The 27,458-nt window shown below is 34.5% G+C and overlaps 2 protein-coding genes across 2 annotated transcripts; one reads left to right on the top strand and one right to left on the bottom strand.

The window, feature by feature from the left end:
- Window positions 1-2,881: 2,881 nt before the first annotated feature.
- LOC127798701 (WD repeat-containing protein LWD1) lies at window positions 2,882-4,320 on the top strand. Its single transcript, XM_052332247.1, has one exon. It carries the CDS (start codon window positions 3,031-3,033, stop codon window positions 4,084-4,086), a length of 1,056 nt encoding a protein of 351 aa, XP_052188207.1. The 5' UTR covers window positions 2,882-3,030; the 3' UTR covers window positions 4,087-4,320.
- Window positions 4,321-8,906: 4,586 nt separating this feature from the next.
- LOC127800500 (heavy metal-associated isoprenylated plant protein 35-like) lies at window positions 8,907-9,998 on the bottom strand. The gene is made up of 3 exons (XM_052335133.1): window positions 9,905-9,998; window positions 9,708-9,786; window positions 8,907-9,616 (listed from the first exon to the last, which is right to left on the bottom strand). Exons 1-3 carry the CDS (start codon window positions 9,926-9,928, stop codon window positions 8,946-8,948), a joined length of 774 nt encoding a protein of 257 aa, XP_052191093.1. The 5' UTR covers window positions 9,929-9,998; the 3' UTR covers window positions 8,907-8,945.
- Between the last annotated feature and the right edge of the window lie 17,460 nt (window positions 9,999-27,458).

The raw sequence follows: 27,458 nt of genomic DNA, 5'->3' as shown, positions 1-27,458 counted from the left end.
TTCTAGTGCCTTTCTTTTTTTTTTATCTTATTTTTTTATTTTATTTTCAGGGATTGGCCAACCCTTTCTTTATGCCATTCTTATATTTTTTGAGCGACAACTATTTTCTTTTTATTTCTCCTTTCAACCATCCCATTGTATTTTGACTAAGTGCTTGATTTCTTTCTTTTTCTCTAATAACTATATAGAAGTTATCAATAGAGCAAACAATTAGAATTTTTTTATTTAAATATAAAACTAAATCCTAAATAAAATAAAGGATTTAATCCTAATATTTCTTTAATGGGTGTAACGCCCCACTTTTCCATATACAAAACAATGTGAAATATAAGAAGATATCATCTACGGGCGTTAAGGAAATCCTTACCAACGGAAGCATTGGATTTAACCTGCAAGCTAAATCAAAGTTAAATAAAGGGTTTCCACTATATTTCCTTTATATGTACAAGAAATGCATACAACTTGCAATAAATGCAAAAGATGCAACTCATTACTTGAAGTTACAACTGCAACACACGCTTAAACTAGCGAATAAACCCTTATCATGGAAGCCTTACATAACCCATGTTTATACAATTGCGATACACAAGTCTCAAATAAATCCAAAGGCTACATAAGATCCATAGCACATGATCAACATGGAGTTAAACTAAACATCGGCCTCCTCGTAGCCTTTTCTCCTGCTTGTCTCCAGGGTACTCGGCATGCTAATATACCTGGGACATTGAATGTCCCAGGGGAATCAACCCAAGTTAGATATTGGCATCTAAGTGAGATGGTTTCAAGAAAGAAGTAGATCATGTATGAAATGCAAGTATGCAAAGTGAAACCCCCTTTGTGGAAGCCATGCCAGGGTGTTGCAATCACCCTCGCGCAGGCCATGCTCACCTCAAACACGCATATGTGACTCTGCGAGTCACTTATGGTGGCCACTAGCTTGCCACAAACAACCACATGCCATGAAATTATGAAACAAGTAAACTAACATGCTAATCAAATAGAGTAAGTGAGTATGTCCACATTCAACACAAATGGTTCAAGTAATGATCAATATGAAGCACAAATAATGCAAGAAACCACTCACCTTGATCAGTTTACCCTTCAATAGCACTGTTTACAACCCGATTTCGAGCATTAGGGGTTGTTCTGCAGAAATCACGCATTTCGGTGAACCAAACCTTAAATATTTCTACATGGAGATTATAGATAATTAAATTAGGAGAACAACAGTGAAAATTTCAGGCCAATTGAAGGCCGGATGCACCCTTACACGCCCCCGGAAAGGTGGCCACGCGCTGTTCCTTCTTTATTTTGCAACCCAAAATTAAAACAGCCATATCTTGCTCATTTTTTATCCGATTCGCTCTCTGTTTGAACCTACGGACTCCTTTTTTTATGCTCTACGATCCTACGGAAAGAAAATTAGCTTACCTTTTCTATTTCCTTTCTATTTTGGCAGTTTTCTAGCCAGGTCTCTCTTTCCTTTCTTCTTTGGTTTTTCTTTGATTTTTCTTGCACTTGCTTTCTTTCCTTTCTCCTTACCTTCTCGTGACCTTTCCTCATTCCCTTTATATAGCTTTTAAATGCCCAAATTCTTAAGATTTCACTCGGCCTCCAAGTTACTTATTTTCCTCCCAAGTAATAATTACACTTTGAAATGTTTGCAATCTTCTCAAGCAAGCCTCCACTTCTTCCAATCCTAAGCCACAAAATACACTCTCAAGATAAACCTTATCATCTTCTCTCCTTGCAAAAAACTCTTAGTCAATCCTAGTATTCCAAGTTTAGACTTTAAGATAAAAATCAATCATTACAATCTTTGATTTTGATTTCATTTTCTCCTTCAAGCCTTTACTTCCTTCCAATCAAATCTCCCATTCACGTGGCTTTCATGATAAGAACACTCAAAGACCCTTATCTCTTCTTTTCCAAGCCATTCATAGCCTTCCAACTTATGCCACTTAAGACTTTTAGGATAAGAATCAATCATTACTTTCTTTGAATATTTTTATCTTCCTATTCAAGCTTTTCATTTCTTCCAATCTTAAACTTCCAAATACTTCCTTACGTGGCTTTAGAATAAGCTATATCATTATCTTCTTTTGTAAGCCAATGTAAACCTTCCAAGTTTCATCACTTTTGACTTTAAGGGTGAAAGTAATTATTATCATCATAAGCTTTAGGACTTTTAGGGATAATTCTCCAATCCCATCTTTCCAACTCAAGACTTCTTGCATAAGCATTTATCATTGCAAATATTCCTATTGTTGGAGACAAGTTATCCTTTATTACCAATTATGATATTTGCATTTAGGTCCTAAGCCATTTTTCATTTACACTTAAATTTAAAATTTTCATTTAAAACACTTTATTGTATCATTCAACCTTTATATTAGATTTTGTGGTATTACAATAGGTCTTTTTATTAAGCGATCTAATAATTTACAAATTCTTTATATTTTTTCATATCATAATTAAATATTAAGATGGACCCATGTTTAAAAAAATTGATTTGATGATCACTTTAATGGTCTTATCGATCTTATCAACTTTTTTTTATAATCTAAAATTTTAATTAATAATTGTTTATTTATATAAAAATACACAAAAATTTAACAATGTATATTCAGAAAATATATTTTTTAAAATATAGTTCTTGTAATTAAAAAATGTTTTTTGAGAGGTGAAGAAAGAGAGGAGGGGCATTTAAAAAAATATTTATTTTTTTCAGCGATGGGGAGATTATTGTGATTTTCAGAGTGTGAGGTGCTTACTGTAAATGAGGAGAAACTTTAAGGTGCGGACTGCAATTTACTCTTTAATAAAATATCTTATGCTGACATGTAATGGTTTGTCTATCCGTTTCAATCTGAACTGAACTAATAAAAGTCTAAAACCCTGGGGGAGGCCCTGGCTTCTCTGGTCTGGTCCGCACTCCACTAGGGAAAAGAAAAGGCGGCTCTTTCAGTATTCTTCTTCTGCGTCTCCGATAGAGATCGGCGTCGTTGTCCGTGATTTCCCGGCCAAGTAATGGGCGCCAGCAGCGATCCCAACCAGGACGGCTCGGACGAGCAGCAGAGGCGGTCGGAGATCTACACCTACGAGGCGCCCTGGCACATCTTCGCCATGAATTGGAGCGTCCGACGAGACAAGAAGTACCGCCTCGCCATCGCCAGCGTCATGGAGCAGTACTCCAACCGCGTCGAGATCGTCCAGCTCGACGACTCCAACGGCGAGATCCGCTCCCATCCGGACCTCTCCTTCGAGCATCCGTACACTCCGACCAAGGTCATCTTCATCCCCGACAAGGAGTGCCAGAAGCCCGACTTCTTCGCCACCTCCAGCGACTTCCTCCGCCTCTGGCACGTCGTCGGCGAAGAGGGCGACCAGCCGCACCGCGTCGAGATGAAGAGCCTCCTCAACAACAACCGCAACAGCGAGTTCTGCGGCCCGCTCACCTCCTTCGATTGGAACGAGGCCGAGCCCAGGCGCATCGGGACCTCCAGCATCGACACGACCTGCACGATCTGGGACATCGAGCGGGAGACGGTCGATACGCAGCTCATCGCGCACGACAAGGAGGTTTATGACATCGCCTGGGGCGGTGTCGGCGTCTTCGCCTCCGTCTCCGCCGACGGTTCTGTTAGGGTTTTCGACTTGCGGGACAAGGAGCACTCCACGATCATATACGAGAGCTCGGAGCCGGACACCCCGTTGGTGCGGTTGGGATGGAACAAGCAGGACCCGAGGTATATGGCCACAATCATCATGGATAGCGCCAAGGTTGTGGTGCTGGATATCCGCTTCCCGACGGTGCCGGTGGTGGAATTGCAGAGGCACCAGGCTAGCGTGAACGCAATTGCGTGGGCGCCGCACAGTTCGTGTCACATTTGCACTGCTGGGGATGATTCGCAAGCTTTGATTTGGGATTTATCGTCCATGGGTCAGCAGCCGATTGAGGGCGGTTTGGATCCGATTCTGGCTTACACTGCCGGGGCGGAAATTGAGCAGCTGCAGTGGTCGTCTTCCCAGCCTGATTGGGTTGCTATTGCTTTCTCAACCAAGCTTCAGATTCTGAGGGTATGATTTTAGGTTTTTCTTTTGTTCCCCCCCCCCCTCCCCCCGGGGGGGGAGGAAGGGGACGGGGTCTTAGTTTAGCATTCATTCCCTGTTGGAAATGGTAAAGCAACTAATGGTCCTTTATCTCAGCCCTTTCACAGACTAAATAGTAAAAAAAAATAGTGTATTGCTCTACTGGTGCTATTGCTTTTTTTAGCTTTGATAATGGCAACGCTTGTGCATTCCTCTCTTTAATTGTTCCATCTTTGATGCTTGTGCATTCTTCTCTGTCCAATTGTACCCATTGTGCCTTTCCAGTTAGATGTTATCTAGAGAAAGTTGGTGAGGTATAGTCTAGGTTGTTCTGTGGTTGAATCCTTATCTGAGTTCAAAAAAGTTGAGAATGTGCTCTTCCCATTAAGTATCAGAAATTATTTTTCTTCCACAGGGTTTGTGTGAGCTTTTCACGTGAATAACATCAGTTGGCATAAGAGAGACAATTTGTTTTCTACAAGAAATAGAGTTTTAGGACTGGTTGAAATAGTTTTGCAAAGCAAATTGAATTGGATTAGAAAGGAATTTGTTTGAAAAACATCATCTAGTTGTTAATTCTTGGACACACAATGGGAGGAAAAAAAGGCTTATTTCTCTTTGTTACTATCTATTGCATCTCTAGTGATTATAGTCATTTGATATAAGAATATGGTGGAGGTCAATCATTCTTGGCTGTGCCTTTGTACAAGAAAGGATATTGATAGAACATTTCTTTGCAATATAAATCCAGAAATGTTTTTAGTGATTTTGCTAGGATCTCTATGCTGTCTGTGGACACAAGCATCCAAGGAAGGGTCAGGTTTCCTGGGTACTTCTTGTAGGAGATCAGCTTTATTTTTCTGAACACTTTTATGTATAATCACAAAATCATTTTTCTTTCCATTCTCTATCAAAAGAGTGAATGTGGTCTCTCCTTGAATTCTATGCAACTATACTTAATTTGAATTGTTTATTAGAGTATTGCCACCATCCTCATGGTGACAACATTCCCTTTTCATAGAGACATTCCCTTTGCATAGAATGGGAGAATGCTAGACAAGCAACTAAGTTTATATTTAAACTAAAAGGAGTAGCTGTATAACGAGCAATTATACACTATATTATACACTGAAGTACTTAAATTCTTAATGCTACTCTTAAGTTGGAGCATGTATCTTAAATGTTCTAAAGTTACAACGACATACCAAGCTGTAGTCTCACTAGGTGGGGTCAACTACATGGATTTCCCGCCAACCTTTTTTATCTATGGCTATGTCTTCTATTAACTCATTATAACTCGTACCATGCTAAAGAGTTCCTCACAATTTTTTTTTTTTGGTTTTCCTCTTTGCCTTTTTGTTGCAAACTGTTTCTATTTTATCTACTCTTTTGACAGGGGCATCTACTGAACTTCTTCTTGTATGATCAAATCATCTTAATTGTGTCTATCACATTTTATCTTTAATAAAAGTCACTTTAGCCTTATGATGGGTCACTTTTTTTTTTTAATTTTATACTTCTATCATATATATATACATATATATTTAGGCCACACATCCACCAGGACATCCTCATCTCAGTTACACTATTATTTTACATATGTTTGTGCTATGCTATCTAAGCCTTTGTGCTATACAATAGAATTGGTTTTATGGTTCAATAGCTCTAAAGCGATTATACTATTGCATAAAATTCTGGATGCACTTCTCCATTTTCAGTAACCTTGTCTTAATTCTGTGAGTAACATCCCCAATGATCTCTCTTATCCTTTTTAACAATTGATTCAAGATATATAAACTGATATTTCCTTGGAGTGACTTAATTTTCAAGTTTCACCATAATATCATCCACACTTTTTTATTTTAACAATACTTAATATTATGTCTATTTGATTTTTGATCTGCTCAATTTGAAGCATTTGGATTTCAAGGTTTCCCTCTATATCCTGAGTTAGTTATTCTGATTTTCTTTTGTTTCATCCACAAAGATATTGTCATCTACAAATAATATATGCGGAGACATCTCATCTTGTTTGTGTTTTGTGAGTTTATTTTTCCACACTGAGGAAAACTATATACTTTTTCTGCTTGTATATTACTAATGCTTGTTTAATTATGTTTAGTATTGTATTGTAGGTAAAATAACAGTGGTCATAGTTTTGAAATTGTAATAACCTCAATTTGTTTCTGTTATTTGTATTTACCTGTCTTCTCAATAAAGCAAGGAAGATTAGCCAGCTTTTGTTGCACTGCATATGTTGATTGGAATCAATATTCAATCAAGTAAACAAGTCCTTAATCATGGTCTTGTCTGCATAAATGTTTGTCTAATTGGGCACATACGATATACTTGAAAATAGTTTTTCATGTTTTCCATTCATTTGCTATTGAAATAATGGGGTTCTGTTGATTCTGATATCATTTTCAATTTTTTGGTTTTTGGAAAACAGAAAATGAACACTTTCAGCTTTTGGGGGAAAAAAAATGAAAACACCAAAATGGTGCCTTTGTTTACATACTTTTGTTTCCATTCAATCAACTAATCACCCCCATAATCAACTCAACCTCTAGCAACAGACCCAGCCACACACCCTTCATCAATCTAAACCAAAAAAACAAATAAAAAAGGAATATTGAAAACAAATAAGTAAAAAATGACAGCAAAATTGAACAGACAGTAATTCTGCACAGATTTTCTGTACCTAATTTTTTATATGAATACGCCAAGTAAAATGATTTATAATATTTTTGTCTTGATTAGGATATTTTAGGAATCACAAGAGAGAAACATTGAAAGTAGGATGAATTGAAAACACAATAAGATAAGGACATATTGAGAGGGAGGTGAGATCTGGTGAGGTTAGGGCTCTGCCTGGTTTTGCATTTAATTCAAATTTTTCCAATGTGTTCCTTTTCTTTTCTTTTTTCTACTTACTAAATTCTCTCTAAATTTTGACGGTGAAAAGTAATAGCTGGACTTCTTTGGTTGACTTGATTTGAGTTGTGGGCAAGTCACTTAAGAGTGATGGCCAACTCACTTGGAGTGATGGCTGAGTTTTAGAGGGCTATAATTATAGCATTTTGGAGGTTGACATGGGTAAGCGAAAAATTTTGAGTCACTTATTTTGGATGTGAAAACATTCAAGGGCTTTGGGAAACACCTTGTGCACTTATAGTATTTCTTGTTCTGTAAGGACTCCAGAGGGATGAGAGAATATTTTTCAGTTTATACAAGCAGGTTATAGAAGAATGTGTTGGGTTTTGGGGTTGGGATTAACTCAAGAGAAGCTATAATTTTCTTGTATTGTATTTTGTTCTCGCGTGATGAAGAATTTTTATCTGTTCATGGGCGTAGGTAAATCAAGAGCCAAACCACATAAACCTCGTATGCGCTTTTTTTTTTCTGAATTTTGTATTTGTGATGTGTTTCATGTTCTTCCAAATAGTTGTTTCCCTTTTATTTTTGGGGATCTGTTGAAGAATTGGTATCTGTTCACTGATGTATGTAAATTAAGAGTCAAACCATGAAAATCATGTATGCATTTTTTTTTTTCCTGAATTTTGCATTTGTGGTGTGTTTCATGTCCTTCCAAGTTGTTGTTTCCCTACAATTGTGGGGATCCATTGCCCCCCCCTCTTCCTCTGTGGAAAGGAAAAAAATCCTACTGAACAACCTTGGCCTTGACTATAAAATGATGAATGGTTGATCGTAGTTTTTGTATTTTTGAAGATTGTGTAGCTCCCCTATGTTCCTTTACGGCTATTTTATTTTCTTTTATAAATTTTTGTATCAAATTGTGGGAGAGCACCCAGACTTGACAGTATGAAAACATTTGACTATAGTGTTCAACTCTGTTTATTAATTTGTGGCTTTATTTCAAGTTAAGATGCTCTCTACTGTTGATTTAACTGGCTCATAGAAATGCTGGTCACCATATTATAGTTTTGCAACATGGAAATAAGTTCACACTGATGACTGAACTATAGCTGCATATAATTCCATCACAAAGGGGCTTTAAGGGCAAGCACTTTCCATTCTCTGTTGTGTTTTGTACACCCCTTTTGGGTAATATATTAGTAATTTAATAATATCTTTTAGAAGTAATAAGTTGGTGAACCTTATTTGGCTTTCTGCATACCCACCATACGGGTCATTGTATTCGTTGATTACTTGGTACTTTTATCTGTTCTGATATAGGAAGAGTACATTTTTTATTTGCAAGAGCTTTGTACAGCAGTGAATGCTTACAAAAAATTGTGAATTGCCTAAACAATGGCATGTGAATTGTTTTTTGTTCGCCTATATTCTTGAAAATATTTTCACATTTGCAAAAATATTACCCAGGGTTCTTGAGAGGAAAAGTTGTGGAAGAATCTGAGTCTTACTAGTAGCCTTCTTACACCACTGAAGTCTATTGGACAATTTGTAAGCCATGCATTTCCCTTAAGTACTTGATGTCACAACCGTGTTCTTTGTATCAAAAAATCATCTATTGCTGTCTAAGTGAAACAATCCTGTTTGGATGTTGTTGAATTCCATTCATGGCATTACTCCCCATACTACCTTCTGTTCATGGCCCATTTTGATGAAATTAGTTGGTTTTATCTATCATGTAGACTAGGAAATTAGTGCCTCACCGAGAATTTGAACCTGATGAGACAAGATTACTCATGATGATGAGAAATGCTAAATAGGTAAAATCTTTGTGAATGTGGCTGTCTACTGGAATAGAAACTCATTAAGAGACTACAAAAAGCTTTGGTGGTTCATCCATAAACCCTAGTATTGAAATTTTCCCGACGTTCAAATGAGAAGAAAGCACTCTCTTCTTCCTAAAATTGAGCACTGGAGACTCACATCACATTGCATCCAGAGGTGTTCTCATCACTGAAATACTCTCCAACTGTCACAACTGGCATCTGGATATATGGTTGAGATTCTGGCCCTCCATGGTAGCAGTAGTGGTGGTAGTGGCAGTAGTGTTCTTGGCTGCAACATGTTGGCAAACAAGGAGGTGCTTGATGTGAATGTGCTGCGTAACAAGGTGAAACAGTAGTGCTAGACTCGACCATGTTGCCATCCTCTATATTTGTCCTGGCTTTACCCTTGTCAGACAACATGCTTGGATGCACAGAACAAGTTACTTCTGGGCGTGGGGAAAGAACTTTTTCACTTGTAATGACTTTGGAGCCAGGTGCATTGGCTGTGCAGTTTGTATCCTTATTAGAGGATTTGTTACTACCTTCCTGGCCTCCAGTTATACTTTCTTTGATCATACGAATGGGAGTGGTACTTGAATTTGAGCATTTTGCTGGGGCACCCTCTGATTTTGATTCTTCTTTGTGTTGCTCTTTTGTAATCACAACTTCTACATCCTTTTCCTTTCCTGCTTTCTGATTCTCATTGCTCCATATTTCTGCCTGTTTTCCAGCTTTTACTAGCTTCCTTATTACAGTTTGTGGCTCCACATTTCCTAGAACTATAACTTTGGGCTGCAAAGGGTCAATTTCTGTCTTGTAAACCCCTGAGATCCATAAAAATATGAACATTAGCGAGATGAGGAGCTTTAAGAAGATCGAAAGGTGGTCTGGAAAGAAGTACATCTTGCTCCAAACCTTCAATACTTCGTAGTGCTTTCTTTACTCTCTTCTTGCATCCGTCACAACAGTTGACTGAAACTTTCAATTCAATCTTCTGGAAGAAGGGCAATAGTTTGGCTTCAGACTACTAGATATGAAAAGTTGCATACAAGAATAGAAAAGAAATGGAAATAGTAAAGTTGAGAAAGGGGTTTATCAGCCTTATCGTCGACCTTTAGATCTGTTTCCTTTGCCATGCCTTGATTCAGTTTCTAGTTGGAAGGGCTTGAAATAGAGGTCAGAAGCAAAACAGAGAGAGGGAGAGAGAGAGTGAGAGAGATGTTTTTAACTACTAGCTGGATTGTCTGCCTGTATATATTTATATTTATATAAATGAAAAGACTTATTAAAAAAAGGACAATCATAATGGCCTAGGTAGGAGGGTTTTGAAGGTTGCATAATACCTTTCATTTTTATACATAATTGTGTGATGCTGTGGTGTTATTCAAAGCAAAAGGCATTTGTGGACAGCTTTCTCCGTAAGCAAAAGTATGCTGCAATTTCGTCCTTGGAACGTTCAGAAGAAACCTTTTGCATATCCTTCTTTACTACATACCACACTTTTTTATGCCATTGATTTAACTGAGATGTGGTCAAGGCGTCAAGCAGCAGTGGTGAATCATATATTTCCTCTCTCTCTCTCTCTCTCTCTCTCTCTCTCTCTATTGCTTCATATATTTCCTTAGGAACTTGACATTCTCTCTCTCTCTCTCTCTCTCTCTGTCTATTGCTTCATATATTTCCTTAGGAACTTGACATTCGCATTCACTATTACATATATTAGTAGTTCAGTCAATTTTCCAACACATTGGAAGCTGAGATGTCTCCAGATCAGGGGAAGTCCTGTACTGCAGGGTTTCTAGTTGGTGGTTATGTTAATCTTGGAATGACCATGAGGAAATGCAAATGCGTCTCTGATTGCATGCGCGGTGTCTTTTATTTGCATTAGCATTTCAGCTCTACCTGCTACTAAGTTCTTTTGGTATCCACTCTATTTGCTGTTCTCTTTATTCCACCTTTTGTTGGGCACTTTTACTTTGCAAGACTGTTTTTGATGACTGGTTTTGATTTGGGGCCTTTGTAATGACAGACAACTAGGGGGCATGGTTGGGCCAATATTCGTTTGTTTTTTTTATTATCAAAATCACTTTAATTGGTACCTTGTTTTATGTCCCAAATTCGTCTATAAACCTGGTCTGTGCATATCTATAGCCATTTGTCTATATTGGAGTGGTGGAGTATTTTAGCGTTGCATCCCTTGTCTTATTATACTCCTTTCTTTGCTGCTTTTGCTGTTGCTTTCTTTTTTACTTCTGAGGGTTGGCTCTCTGCAACTTGTCCCTCCCAAGAGGATGAGAGCCATACACGTGGACGGATTGAGGTGTCAGCTTCTTGGAAAAGTTGTCAGAGAAGCAGTTCAAAGCTCCAACGGGTGTAGCGATTGGCTTTGATGAATTTTACTTCAAATCTTCTATTCTATTCTATATTGGATCTTTGAAGCCGGCAGGTAGGTCCAAGGCCTTCAAAACCTGCCACTAGACTTAGAATAGAAGTACTCTTTTATATGCCTAACAATAGTTTCGTTGATTGATACATCGCAAAAATAATTAGTTAACAGTATTTGAATAGACTGATTGATTAGTTTGTTATGTTCTTTTAATAATTAAAAAATATAAATTGTGTTCTATTTATTTTTTAATTTTTAGTTTTGAATTTTAAATTTATTTTTAATTTTTTATTTTAATAGTTTATTTTTAAAATATTAAAAATATTTTAAAAAATTATTTTTTAAAATAAAAAATTAAAAAATACATTCTCTTTGAAATTTTAAAAATAATTTTTTAATGATATTTTATTTAATAAATTTGATTATTTAGTAAATTAAAAATATTTAATATTAATATATTATTAAAAATATATATATTTTTTAAAATTAATGAATTTTATAATATTTTTTCTCATTATAATAATAAAATATAAATAAATAAATATATTTTGAGTTTAGAATTTGTTTTGGATGAAAATATTTAAAATAAATTTTTATTGTTTTGAGTTTTTTTATAATTTTTTTTATTTTTAAAATATATTTTTAAAAATAGTGAAGATAATGCTTTTTTATTATTTTAAAAAATTTAAAATTAAAATGACTTGAAATGTAGTTATATTTCTTTATTTTTAAATGTTAAGATTTTGTACCTTTTAATTATTAAAAATTATTATTTTAAGTGTAACTTTGGTAAAGAATTTAGGAGTTGGAGAATGGATAAGAGATAACACTCTTAGCCATGCCACTATTACAATTCATCTATGTAATTTACCAAATTATCCTTTACAAAGAACAGTTACCTAATTCCTAACAACTTAAAACATAAAATTAGATAACAAATGCACACAATCTAGCACTGTTATTTAAAACAAATAAATTGTTATCTAAAAACAGCATAAAAAAAGAAAAGAAAAGAAACGAGCAAACAAATTAGTTATAACAAAAAGATAAATTACATTGCTAGTTTTTAAACTTTGTATTTTATAATAAATTAGTTTTTATCTGTGTTATCAAGAAACAATAATAAATTTATTTGTAGTGGAAGAATATCTTTGGTATAGTCTTTGAGAGATTTGTGGAGAAAGAAATTGAGTAGGGGCATGGGTAAGCCTCTTATGCAAATTTTCCGATGCTTGATTAGTCTTATGTCTAAGGTGTAGAATGCAAAAGGTAAGTGGAGTTCTACTATGAGTAGAGTTGTGAACATATATTTACTAAAGGTGGAATCTTTTATTTATAGAGGGAGAAGAGATTAATAGGTAGAGAAAGAGCCATGATCTCCAACGGACATCTTTGGCTCTTTCTCAGATTTGTGAGTGAGCATTTTGAAAGTATGATTGATTATGTATTTCATGATCTCGTATGAGTAATATCTGGAGATTAAGTCTATCGGGGTTTGTCATTTCCTGAAAATGTCTCTTGTGCAATTGGGAAAGAGGCTTTCTCGATCTGAGTGGCACGCCAAAATTTTCTAAATAATTGTTGTCGAGTGACTCATAAATTATAGAGAAGGTCTTTTGAAGGCATCAACAGATGCTCTGGATAAGGTCACTTGATTTCTATCTCAATCACTCAAGTGAAGGTCCTCGATCTTGGTCTCAGTCATTCGGATTGAAATCCCTTGATCTTGGTCATTCAATGACTTTATGCATCTATGACTTATTTTAGTGAATTTTTTTTTTATTAGACTTTTGGGCCTCTTTATTTGGATTTGGTCTTGTACTTAGACATGAACTCACTTTCTTGGAGTTACTTTATTTTTATCACTACAATCACTAAATTTTGATTTTTTATTAAATTTTGTTAACAAAAATTAATATTGTATTTGTTAATATAAATTTCAAAATCACTTAATTGTGATTTTAACACTAACTTTATGTTAATTTTAATGTTAAGTAATTCTTCTATTTATATGAGTATATATTACAATAATTTTTGTTAACGGAATTTGATAAAAAATAAATGATATTATAATAAAAATTAAAATTTAGTGATGGTAATAACAAATATAAAATATAACATTTAATTGATAACGAAATCTAAAATTTAACAACTAATGGAATTTATCCCAATAAGTATGACGTCACCATGACACTTACCCCAACTCGCCAAGATCATATTTTTAAAATTTTTTGAGGTTTTGCTTTTGTTTTGAAATATGATCGAAATATTAAAATTAAAATAATTAAATTTAAGTTAAAAATCAAACTGAATTGACAGAACAAATATAAAAATTGAACAAATTTAAAATCAAAAAAATTAAAAAAAATATGAAAAAAACGAATTAACAAAAAAAATAAAAAATATTTTAATCAATTCAATTATTTTGATTGTTTTAATATAGAAATTAAATTGAATCGAAATAACTAAAATTGTCGAACTTAAAAATCAAACTAAACCAACCCTTAACTTAATTAAATCGAATTGAATTGATAATATTAATTAATTTAATTTAATTATTTTGATAGAACTAAAATTTTGTACAAACCTAATTATAACTAGAGAGGCACTTAAATTAAAAATCTTAATTGATTATAATAAAATTATTTAGTTTTAAAAATTAGATTAGTTGTCTTCCTTTTATTAGTTCAGTTAGTTTTGTTTGATTATGATTTTTTTTTTTAATTTAAAGATTAGATTAGATTTATTAGATTAAATTAGATATATTAATATATTTTAAAATAGATGCCGGCCTGGCCGGGCCGGCTGCTTCCTTGGCTACCGCCGCCACAGCCGCCGTGGTTTGAAGTTTCCACTTCTACCGAATAGCGACGGCGCGGTCTGGCTTTCGCCCGCCATGGTGACGCCGTACAGGTTCTACAGGTGTTTCTGTCGGCGCGGACTCGGAGGCGATCGGGTCCCTGAAGATGCTTATTTTTTACTGGAGGATGGACGAGATAGCGGCGGTGGAGAGGAGAGGGATATGCGGAGGGCGAACTACGTGCTGTATTTGGCTCAGCAGCGGCTGGCAGAGGAGGTTGCGTGGTTCGTCGACGGCAGGTGTCCAGGCGACTGATGATGCAGAGCGGTGGTTCGGTTTGTTGTTTGGGCATCGCAATCAACTTCAAAACATTCACGGTTTTTGATGTTATGCTTTTCTAATTTGCAAAGAGAAACAGTAAAAAAGAAACGGGTTGAGAATATTGAATGATAAAAATGGCTGTTTTGTGCAATGAAGTTGATTTAATCTTCCCTTTGATATAGTTGCAGTAATTGAGCATTCATCTCCAAATGTGCCCATTGTGCCTCCCCAGTTAGGTGTTATCTTCAGCAAGTCGGTGAGATATTGTCTAGGTTGTTCTATGGCCGGAATTTAAATCTGGGCTTCAAAAAAGTGGAGAATGTGCTCTTCCTACCAAGTATCAGAAATTGTTGCTATCTACTGCATCTTCAGCATCTTCAGTGATTCTTGGCTGGTTGAACTTTTCTTCACAGTTTAGATTTGGAAATGTTTTTAGTGATTTTGCAAAGGACGGGGAGCTAACACAAGGATTCCATCTACTTTCACCTCTTAACTCAATGCCTAGGACAAGGATTCTACCAACATTCCTCAAGTCTAAAAAGTAGAAGGTCTCTTACATCAATTTTATTAGGATTTGGGATTTGGGATTTTAACTTGGAAAGACTTTGCTTATTGTTTGTTCTCATAATTAAATATTGTTGGCTTTGTTGAATATCTTTCTTAAGTAGTTTATTATTAAGCCTATTAAGATTGCTTTACTATTGGTACAATTAATCAATTTTATTTGGTGTTAAGGTCTATTTATATTTACTTTTATGATTTATATCCTCATTCTAAATGAACAAATTCTGTTCCAGTTGAGACTGAATTGCATTCCATATAAGCAAATTGTGTTTGAAATTTTTAGTAGGAAATGTTCTGTGTTCCTTTTTCCTATTCCCTGTTCTTGTTTTGTAATACCTCAGGAGTCTAGAGAAGGGTAATATATATCGAGGATAAGTAAAGAAGAAAACAACATTAACTGAATATCTTTTGAGCTGAATGTAGGCAAATAACTCTTGGATTAAGCGTGCTTAAGGTGGGGAAGCTGAAGGATAGGTGACTCCTAAGAAATTCACGTATGCTTATTAGGGTAAGTTGTTCTGATCCTTCCTATCGCTCGATGCAGGATGTTACATGTTTCATGTTTCCTGTTCCTATTTCCGTTCTTGATCCGAAACAATCCCCTCTCTAGCTAACTCTGGTTCATCCATTATTAGAGCAATGATATAAAGCATTTAGTGTAGATCCTTGATATAATTCAATTGTAATGGAAAAAGTCTAAATATCTCCTATACCAATTTTAGCGCATGTTTTGTTCCATGATACATGTAAATAATAATCTGTATATAAATAATTTACTCCCTTCTTATTTGAAACATTTTGTAAGATTCTTTAGAGAGTTATAAATTTTTCTTGTTAAATCTATAAACACCATGTACAGATCCTTTTATTTATACCTAAACCTTTGCATTAGACACTTCAACAATTATATAGCTTCCATTTTTTAATTACCAAACATGCAACTAAATTGACTTTTAGACACCTTGCTTTTTAACTGTTGCTTAACCACCATCTCGAAAAATTTCAGTGTAGTTCATTAGCTTGATTCTTTATTCTTGTAAATGGGCACTTACTTACTCCTCCACTAATTTAAAGATTAAATTGAATAATTTTGTTAATCACAAAAATGCTTTCGTCTCTCATGCATTTCCATGCCTATATTAGAATATTATCCATTCTAATTGCTTTTCCATTCTTTGTATTTTTATGGTTGCTTTTTCATGAATAATTTTTACACATTTAATCATCTAATAACAATAAAACAACATTTTTTATCAGGCATCATTTTCAGTTGTTAATTTTAAAATTTTCAAAAACAATATTATCAAACGAATATTTAGTTTCTAATTTTTAACAGGAAAAAGAATACGAGACATGAAAAAGAAAAAATGTTTCTGTACCCACTTGTTTTTAATAAGAAAATGGAAAGTAAAATGATTTAAAGATAATTTTATCTTGATTAGAATTATTTTAAGAGTCGGGGAGAGACATTGACAGAAGATGAATTGAAAACACAGTAGATAAGGGCATACTGGAAGGGAGGTGGAGATCTACTGAGGTTAGGACTACGCCCCATTTTGCATTTAATAGAAGTTTTTTTTAATAGAAGTTTTCCTTTTATGTTTTTCTAATAATTAAAAGAAAGTGTTATTGGTACATCATGGGTTACACCTTAGATTAAAAATGGTGAAGCGGCATGAGCAGATGAGACACGAGGAATATTTTTGTCATTTGTGATGCATTGTGTAGCCCAAATTGCATCTCAAAAAATATCAATAACATGGTCCATAACTAAATTCCCTTCAAATTTTGATGGCTAAAAACAAGAACTGATCTGAAATAAGTAAAGTTGGTGTTGGGTTGACTTGAACTGAGTCATTGTGATAGGGATTGATTTATCTTGTTTTACTTATTATTATAGTTTAGATGATAGAGTTATATTTGATTCATGGATTAAAAATCATATTTTGATATTCAAATCGTATTTTGATTTTAACGATTTGATTTAGCTTAGGACTTTGTTTTCTTGTTATTTTGATTTGTTTCTGTTTTAGATGATAGATATTATAGGATTTGAATTGAAATCATATTAGATAGGTTCCTAAACATACTATTGGCCTATGAATAAGGTGTGCTGCTGTTTATCACAAAGAGTTGTTTCCCCACTATTTTTGGGATCTTTTTTCTTATGTTTTATAGACAAAGCTAAACAATCCATCTATTGTCATATTTTATTGGAATACCCCCTCCCAAAAAAATAATATAAAACAAATTTTGCCTTGTCTATATAATGATGAATAATTTATCATATTTTCGAAAAGGGAGAAAGTCCTCATTGATGATTGGGTCGACTTGAATTGAGTTGTTGTGATAGGGATTTATCTTGATTTGATTTATCATGATTATTTAGATGATAGAGTTATATTTCATTTATATATTAGAATTATAGGCTAAATACATATTTTAGTTCCTCTATTTGCATGTTTTCTCCTTTAGACACTTGAACTTTTTGTTGTTTTAAGTACACCTCTGAATTATGCAATTTCACGTCAATTGTATCTTTGAATTTTTTATTGTTTTAATTATACTCTTGAACTATACAATTTTGAGTCAATTATACACTTCAAAATTATGGAGAATAATGAATTCAGGGTGTAATTGAAATAATAAAAAGTTTAAAAGTGTAATTAATTCAAAATTATAAGTTCAGGGGTATAATTAAAATAACAAAAAGTTTGAGTGTCTAAATAAAAAAAATGTGTAAGCATAGGGGTTTAAAATATATATTTTGCCTAAAATCATATTTTGATATTTTTTCGTATTTTGATTTAAAAGATTTGATTTAGATTAGGATTTATTTTGTTTTCTTGTTATCTTGATTTGTTTCCGTTAAGAGTATTATAGCTGTTTTAGTTTTTAAATTGGATTAATATTAAAATTTAAATTCGTAATCACACTATATTTAGGTTAAGTTTTTGCCTATAAATAAAGGCTTATTATGTAACTTTTATTCAGTTCTCATTATTGATACGTTGGTACTAATTTCCTCTCCGAGCCATTCTTCCTCTTCTCTTCTTCTCCTTTGTATTTACTTCTCTCTTTTCAAGATTCCTATTCTTCTTCTTCTTTCTAATCTCCTGTTTCTTCTCAACTTTCTTCAATTTTCCTTGTTGTCCCGCATCAGGTTGTCAAGTAGTTTAGAGTAGTGGCTACTGGTCAAGTCTAGGGATTGATTTTTCTTTTTTTGATTTATCAATATTATTCAGATGATAGAGCTATATTTAAAATCATATTTTGATATGTTTTCCTATTTTGATTTCAAAGATTAGAATTAGAGTAGGATGTATTTTGTTTTCTTGTTATTTTGATTTGTTTCTATGTTTAGAGGATTGTAGATATTATCGGATTTGGACTGGAATCATATTCTGATGTAACTTTTTATTCAGTTCTTGATTATTGATACGTTGATATTAATTTCCTCTCTTTCCTATTCAATCTCTCCTCTTCTTCTCTTTTGGATTTGCTTCTTTTCAAGGATCTTCCTTCTTCTTCTTCTTCTCCCTATTCTCCTCTTTTTTCTCAACTTTCTGCAATTTTCTTGCTGTCCCGCATCAGGTTGTTAAGAGTAATATATAGACTGATGGTCAAGTCCCTTCGAGTAGTGGCGACTGGTAGCATTTTAGAGGTTCACAAAGTAGAGAAAAAAAAAAATTGAGTGTTAGGTATTTTGGGTGTGGAAATTTTCTGGAGGGGCTCAGAGAATATTTTTCAGTTTATATGAGTGGGTTATAAAAAAAAAAGGCTTTTTTGGGTTTAAATTAACAAGAGAAGTTACATTTTTCTTGTTCTGTATCTTGTTCTTTTATGTTAAAGAATTGGTAAGTTGTCTTTATGGACGTAGACCTATTATGTGTTCTTATTCTTTTTTCTCTAAATTTTGTATTTTATGGTGCGCTGCAGTTTATTCCAAACACTTGTTTCCCCAATATTTTGGGGATCTTTTTTCCTATGTTTTATGGACAAAGCCAAACAATCCATCACTTGTCATATTTTATTAGAATTCCCCCTCCCAAAAAAAATAAAAAACTAACTCTTCCCTGTCTATATAATGATGAATATATCATATCCTTGGAAAGGGAGGAAACCCTCATTGATGATTGAGCCGACTTGAATTGAGTTGTTGCGATAATGATTTATCATATGATTATTTAGATGATAGAGTTATATTTGATTTATGTATTAGAATCATATTTTGATATTTTTTCCTACTTTGATTTTAAAGATTAGATTTAGGATTTATTTTGTTTTCTTGTTATCTTGATTTGTGTCCATTTTTAGAGTATTATTGCTATTATAGGATTTAATTTGGAATAATAATATAAGAATTTAGATTTCTAATCTTACTATAGTTAGGTTTAGTTTTTGCCTATAAATAAAGGCTTATGATGTAACTTTTTATTCAGTTCTTGATTACTGAATACATTGGTATTAATTTCCTCTCTTGTCTATTCTTGCTCTTCTCTTCTTCCCTTTTGGATTTACTTCTCTCTTTCAAGATTCCTATTCTTTTTTTCTTCCTAATCTCCTCTTTCTTCTCAACTTTCTGCAATTTTCCTTGCTGTCCCGCATCATGCTGTCAAGTAATATACAGGTTGATTGTCAGAGATTTGTGATAGGAAAAAAGATATGATGAGTTGATAAAGAAGACCAAATTAATCTCTGGGAACAAGTTAAGCGATCATTACTATATTGTCAGTTACCTTGGTAATACACAATTTGTTGACAAGTCAGACTGGGATCCGCCTAGGATATCTTCAGTTCAATTGGCTGCTGCTACTACTGCTTCAGCTCGTATTCACATGTATAAGTTCGTTAAGAGACCAGACTGTTATTATACCGATACTGACTCTGCAGTTCTAGGAAGTCCACTGCCAAGATGATGAAATTTCTAGTGAATTGGGTAGCTTTAAGCTGGAGTACTTTGTAAGTAAAGGTATTTTCCTGTCACCCAAAACTTATTCCTTAAAAAATCCTAAAGATAATATATAATTAAGCATAAGGGTTTGGCTAAAGAATTCGTTGATGCTGAATGGTTTGTGGTTCAATATGCCAATAAGTCGCTTAGAGTAGTGGCTACTGGTAAAGTCTTAGAGGGCTATAAATATAACATTTTACAGGTTCACAAAGTAGAGAGAAATTTTGAGTGTTAGGTGTTTTGGGTGTGGAAACTTTCAAGGGCTTTGGGAAACACCTTGTGTGCTTCTGGTATTTCTCGTGGGTGAGAGAATATTTCTCAGTTTATGAGTGGGGTATACAAAAGATTGTGTGCTTTTAGGTTTAAATTAACTCGAAAAATTACATTTTATTGTATTGTACTTTGTTCTTGTATGGTAAAGTGGTCTTCCTTTATGGACGTAGGTCTATTATGTGTAATTCTTCTTTTCTAAATGTTGTATTTTATGGTATGTTGCAGTTGTTTTCCCCACTATTTTGGGATCTTTTCCCCCATGTTTTATAGACTTAAGCCAAACAATCCATCACTGCATCATTTTTTTATAAAACAAACTTGGCATGAACTGTATAATGATGAATAGTTTATCATATTTCTGGAAAGGGAGGAAGTCGATCTGATTGAACATTTGTGCACACTTCCCATTCCTATATTTTCTTTTGACATATTGTCTAGAAATTCTTTTATATACTTGAGAGTATGGAAACATTTGACTACAGCATTCAACTCTGTTTATTAATTTGGCACAGTACACGCACAACTTCTAAGAATAATAGTTTGGCATAGCACAAAATGTTGCTGCTCCATACAGCAAACCCATTGACGCCGGCATACTGAGGTCCCAACATCACGGGACTAGTTTGATTGATCCATGTATGTTGGTTTAAATTTATGAAAGATGGAATGCATCTTCTTTTTGCAGCAGAGCAGCAATGAAAGTATTATCATTGTGATGAATTTGTTGATAATCTGCTTAACCAGAAATCAGTGTAGGAAATGCAAAAGGTCATGGATGGTTTGTTTTACTGGCCATCATAAGCCCAATGATGCAACTGGATTAGTAGTTTCTATTTCCAGGATTGTAAAGTTGGATAGGTGGCCCTATAAGATAAAACAAAATAAGAAATAAAATCATACCTAATAAGATTAGAATGATGCCTATTGAAGATAAAATGTTAAATTTGTGATTAAGATGGTTTGGATATGTAAGAAAAAAGACTAATAGATGCAAGTCAAGCAACTGTAAGGTGGGTGGATGAAATAGGGAGTTTGTGGCAAAAGTGGGAGAAGATCAAAACAAACTTAGTGAAAAACCCTTTAACATGACACATGATATAATAGCTTTACAAGGATATGGCCGTGAATAGAGATGGTTGGAGGTCCAGAACTCATGTAGCCAATCCAAAATAGTGGGATTTAAGGCTTGTGATTGTTGTTGTAGGTATGATACAGGACAACGGCTAAAGGTTATTGTGAAGAAGGCATCCTACCACTCAGGTTCTTATTCTGCAACTCAATTAACACACTAACCGCAGTAGTTCAGATGCTACCTCTCAGGGTTTTATTCTGTTTCTCAATCCTTACCAGAAGATTGCAATTAAGTTCCATTTCATTAAGGATTTTAATCTCCCTTTATGAAATACCATCTTTAGGTTTGGGAGAAAGTTTTGTACCCTCAGGAGTGTAACACAAACCAAAACAGGTTGCAGGGGACATTAATTCTAGCCTCACAAAATGCACGAGCATAAAAGATTTTTGGCCACTAAGGAACTGTTCTATAACAACCTGTTTCACGGCCTCTTTGCAAACATGCTTGTGATACTCGGGCGACCTATACATCTGGTCTGAGAGAGCACAAAACTGCCAAAAAGAAAAAGAGAATTGAATTAACATCTAATTAAACAATAGTCACTACATTACTGCACAAACCTGACGATTGTCTATAACACCAATTATTACAAAACAGCACAAACCTGTCAATTGCCATCCTCAGAGACCTTCACTTCATACAAACTATAAACATTTAATCTGGAAAAAGAGAGAAAAGGAAACCTTATTTTAAGAAAAAGAGCCAAGATTATAACCACAATGATACACAGCTACCTCACTAGGTTCTAGCACTTAAAACAGGAGCTATAACTTCAAGTAAAGGAAGCATGAAACTGTGGTTCCTGCAGCACTGTTAGGCACAGTCATTGTGAAGCTTTGGGCTCTTGAACGATTGCATCAAAAAGATAAGAACAAACACAGATGGATTGAACAGAAATAATATATCTTTCTGAAACAGGCACATTTGCATGAGCATATGTTTATCACACCCACACCGAGGGGGAGTGAGTCGAGGGGTTATATTCTCTACACAAACCCCTCTTCCCCAAGGAGCTGATTTGGTAACTTCGACTTCACAGGTAACATTTGACGAAGAATAGTGATCTTGAGGAACTGAAAGTAGTCTTGAAAACAAATTATTACTGACACCTACATGCCCAACCATTGCTGTATATTCATAGAATAACAAGATCTGACATGATTTGGAGGTAATAATTTAACGAAGAATGACTGACAAGATCTCACTTCATTTATACGTAACAATTGTCAGATTAGAAAATATGTCTTTTCTATAATTGAAACCTCTTAAGTAAACTATCTATTGAGTAATATTCAGGAGGAGTGGGTTAAGAATGGATAATATTTTTATTCAGGTTTGGAAGTGCCTGGGCAATGTAGGTCTGGTTTGGTCAACAAGACTATTGAATGAAATTCAAGAATTAAGAACCAGACTAGATATTGGAGGAAAAGTCATATAATAACTTTATATAGAAACAAGAGAAATATACATCTGAGTAATTAACAAAATCCAAGATGAAAGGAAGAAAAATTTCAGAAAACCAATTTCAGTTTATGCCTACAGGATGAACAAGCAATTCGTCAATTGAGGAGCCTAATAGGAAGGTATAAAGAGAAGAAAGATTTCATATGGTTCGAACATTCTTGGAAGAAACCTATATTAAGGTTCCTTAGAAATTAACGTGGAAGAATTTGCACAGAACACACACTCACACACACAGAGGAACATGTGTATGTTGAAGTGATAAAAGATTTATGGAGCCACAACAATAGTGATGGAAGCCATAAAGGAAATCAATGCATTAAGCCCTCATCATTTTCATTAATTATTTATGGATGAAACAAGTACCATGATATATATTCTTTACTAATGGTTATTGTTTTAGTGGATTAACGAAGTATGGTAAATGCTATAAAATACAACTTTGGAGCAACAACCAAGAACAAAGAGGATTCTATGTAAATAAGACTAACTAGAAGCGCAACCAATTGAATAAGACACGGAATATTCAGAGGCCAGCTGGGGAGGGTCAGCCGTCCACTTATCCCCTCATGGGAAGGAATTTTTTTGTCATTTGAGGACACAATGGAAGAACGTCCACCATCACTACAAGGCAACCCTTCAGACAAATACAAAGAAAACTGAATATATCGCTTAACTGAAAAACATAAGTATTAATGGTGTGGAAGTCGGTACAAAGTACAGAAAGTGAATAACTTTATACTTGTGTCAACATACATAAGGAAGAAGAATTCATATAGTGGAGTAAATAAATCAATCTCTAGGTGGCATGTGCAATTGATATTCAATAAAGCAAAATGCAGTGAAAGAGTATTAGTCCATGACACTAAATAATATTGTGACTCTCCCAACTCCAAGTCTAAATCTATCCCAAAAGAGTGGGGGCAATAGAGAGTTACCTCTAACCTTTATTGTTGGCAATCTCCCAATCTCTTGTAAAACAGCAGCCACCAAATTGTACAGCCCATCCTTTTTTAGAAACATTTGACAACATGCTAATTTTGTAACTTTTTTGAGTCTTTAATGTTCTAAGATTTCAGAATTTATTTATAGGAGAGGGTTACATTCTTTGATGCACCATTTTTTCCAGAGAAAAGACAGCTTCAAGACCCTATTAGTTTAGAGCTTAGCTAAAAATATGATGTGATTTAAATCTTATTTTCAGAAACTAAAAGGAATATGCATTACATACAAAAGCTCTAGCAATAAAGTAAAACTTTGCAACTAACACATATGGGACATAACTCTGCATCTACCGTTGGTGATTCAAACTAGCATCATTCAGATTGGGGATGAATGAATTTATTCTTGGGATGTGCTGACAATTTTCAGAAACACCAACATTAGTAGAACATTTACTAGAGGTCATTCCAAAACTGAAAACCTCTAGTAAAACTATAAGAGAACTACAGATTCTTTTTTATGCAATTAGTACACATAGCTTGCTATCAAGGATAAACCATCCCAAAAGTCTTGTTTTACATCAACACCCCACAAGCAGAGTTTGGGTGTCAGTATGCCAAATGATGCTTATTTCACGAATACCATCAAATTCCAAGATAGCAGCATTCTTGACCTCCAAGCATAACTTGCAATAGTTTGAGGCCTTGGGGTTCTTTATAATATTCAATTAGCAAATGTACTAAAGCATCCAATGATGGATAAATAGGACAAAATATGCACATCAAAAGCAAAGGATGATGGCCTCCATTTGCATGCCCAACAAATCAAGAATCACTTGCCACAATTTTAGTACACAACCTCTTACATTATAGTCATAACTCATCCAAAAATAATGTTTTATTTCGTATAAGCTAGGGAAACATAAACTTGTTTACATTAATCATCAGGCCAATTACAATTATGTAATAATAAATAGTATTTGAATACCAACTGTATTCCTTGGTTAAAGAGTTGATAGCTTTAACCCAGGACCCAGGAGCAAAGTTGTTATGTGAAGGCATGGGCACCATAAAAGAACTTAGTTGACATAAGTGAAGGCTATGAAAATTGGAAAAGAAAAATACAACAAATTTCTTCTGCCACCCGGCCAAAAACAAAATTGAAAAAAACACTTGAGGAGTATGTGCAAACATTGTATCTGAAACCGGGATTGGATTTAAACATTCAGTAATAAGAATAGCATCTGCCGTGGATTTTAGTTTAATAAAGCATGAAAAGGCCACTTTCAGTAAAGTGAAAAACAGATTTCTCATATTCATTTTACTTTTCCCTTTTATGTCAATTACTTTGGTAGTTAAAGGTTAACTTTACAAAATGATAATATCTAAGCTTTACGACCGATGGACGCTTCAATGTGTTATATTGTGTAGGGAACAGAAACCCATTGGACTTCAATTACTGATAACAAATTGTTGAATTTTCTAAACTGTCATAAGCACTTGTATCTAACCAGGTAAGAGATTTGCATCTATCATATGTCTCCTTATGCATATAATTTGAGTTTGTGACTGCATCAAGATAGTCATCCTTTTGTATCACATTCATGTGTCACTGCTAGAATCTCCTTGCAAGAAATTAGATAGTTGATCAGTACACTGCCGACGATCTTTATGTTAAACTTGCTTTTGAGTTTTTTGGCAGGGTGTTATGGTGACTGGTCTTGTGGTATGGTGCTTTCCCATGTTGCATTAGCTTATATTAAATTTAGGAGGATCTCAGTAAAGTTCGTAGCATGGTTCTCACATATTTAACAAAGTAATGATACTAAAACGGTTCCACACGTACAACAGTTGTAGATAATACCACCCTAGAAAGTCGCTCTTTGTAATTCTATTCATTTATGATCAGCATGTTTTTCATGGCCAAGTTGGGCATGCTCAAAACGTGACATGAACTTGAAATTGGTGTCACCTTCATTACAGTGTCAAGAAATCCATATACGGTAAGTAGTAATTACTTGAGTGAAGCTTATTATTGCACTTGGCTCTGACTTTTCTTTGGTTCCTCTTCATCACTTGAAGAAGCTCGAGGTTGTGTGAAGTTAAATCATGAGAACTGGAACTGAGAGCATGGGTGAATGTTCTAGCTCAACTTCATTAAGCAGTCAACAGGATGTTGACGATGACAGGGTGATTGCTATTGTACTGTCTGACGAGTATGCAAAATTAGATGCGAAATTTTATTGAAGTTAAATACTGTGTTGAGAATGCAGAGCTGTGGTTGAGTTTTTGGTCAGAGGTGCATTACAATTCACTTTATGACATCCAAGGTTTGTTGTTATGCTTTTGCAAGTTGAAGGAAATAAAAGAAAAGAAAAGCGAGGGGTGGAGAATACTGAATGATAGAAATGTGTTGTTTTGTGTTGCAGAGTCTCCCATACACCAGCATAAGCAGAAGAGGAAGCACTGGTTGTTTTAGCTGGAGGATACTTGTTCATGTTGCTACATTGTGTATAGTTTCCACATATGTACGTACACTTGATATAGTTGCAGTAACATACAAGAAGTAATCTCCATGTGTCGATGTCTGAGACAAAGTGAAGAATATTTGTTTATTCAACACAGTTTATGGTATATTGTCACATATTCTTGTTATAGATTCTATTGATTGTATTTGTATGTCAAACCAAAAACTGTGACCATATACCATAAACTGTGTTATTGTATAAGAATAAACAAATATTCTTCACTTTGTCTCAGACGTTGACAAATGGAGATTACTTCTTGTATGTTACTGCAACTATATCAAGTGTACGTACATTATGTGGAAACTATACACAATGTAGCAACATGAACAAGTATCCTCCAGCTAAAACAACCAGTGCTTCCTCTTCTGCTTATGCTGGTGTATGGGAGCCTCTGCAACAAAAAACAACACATTTCTATCATTCAGTATTCTCCACCCCTCTCTTTTCTTTTCTTTTATTTCCTTCAACTTGTAAAAGCATAACAACAAACCTTGGATGTCATAAAGTGAATTGTAATGCACCTCCGACCAAAAACTCAACCACAGCTCTGCATTGTTAACACAATATTTAACTTCAATAAAATTTTGCATTTAATTTCGCATACTCTTCAGACAGTACAACAAAAATCATCCCGTCATCATCAACATCCTGTTGACTGCTTAATGAAGTTGAGCTAGAACATTCACCCATGCTCTCAGTTCCAGTTCTCATGATTTAACTTCACACAACCTCGAGCTTCTTCAAGTGATGAAGAGAAACCAAAGAAGAGTCAGAATCAAGTGCAATAAAAAGCTTCACTCAAGTAATTACTACTTACCGTATACGGATTTCTTGACACTGCAATGAAGGTGACACCAATTTCAAGTTCATGTCACGTTATGAGCATGCCCAACTTGGCCATGAAAAACATGCTGATCAATGAATAGGACTACAGAGAGAAACTTCCCAGGGGGCGGCATTATCTACAACTGTTGATTTTGTGGGAATTGTTTTAGTATTGTTTACATTGTTAAATATGTGAAAACCATCTTATGAACTTTACTGAGATCCTCCTAAATTTGACGCAAGTTAGTGCGACATGAGAGAGCACCATAACAGAAGTCAAGTCATGATGACACCCTGAGAAAAGAGAAACTGAAACTGAAAAACAATTTTAACATAAAGAGATCTGCATTGTCCTGGTCAAGTATCTAATTTCTTGCCAAGAGACTCAATAAGTAAAACAAAAACATAAATAGAAAGACAACCATCATATCCTTTATGCAGTCACAAATCCAAATCATATGCAGAAAGAGACATACAAGAG

The sequence above is a fragment of the Diospyros lotus genome, chromosome 4 (assembly GCF_014633365.1).
Source record: "Diospyros lotus cultivar Yz01 chromosome 4, ASM1463336v1, whole genome shotgun sequence".
Classification (NCBI taxonomy): Eukaryota; Viridiplantae; Streptophyta; class Magnoliopsida; order Ericales; family Ebenaceae; genus Diospyros; species Diospyros lotus.
This window is presented reverse-complemented; position numbering and strand designations above follow the sequence as displayed.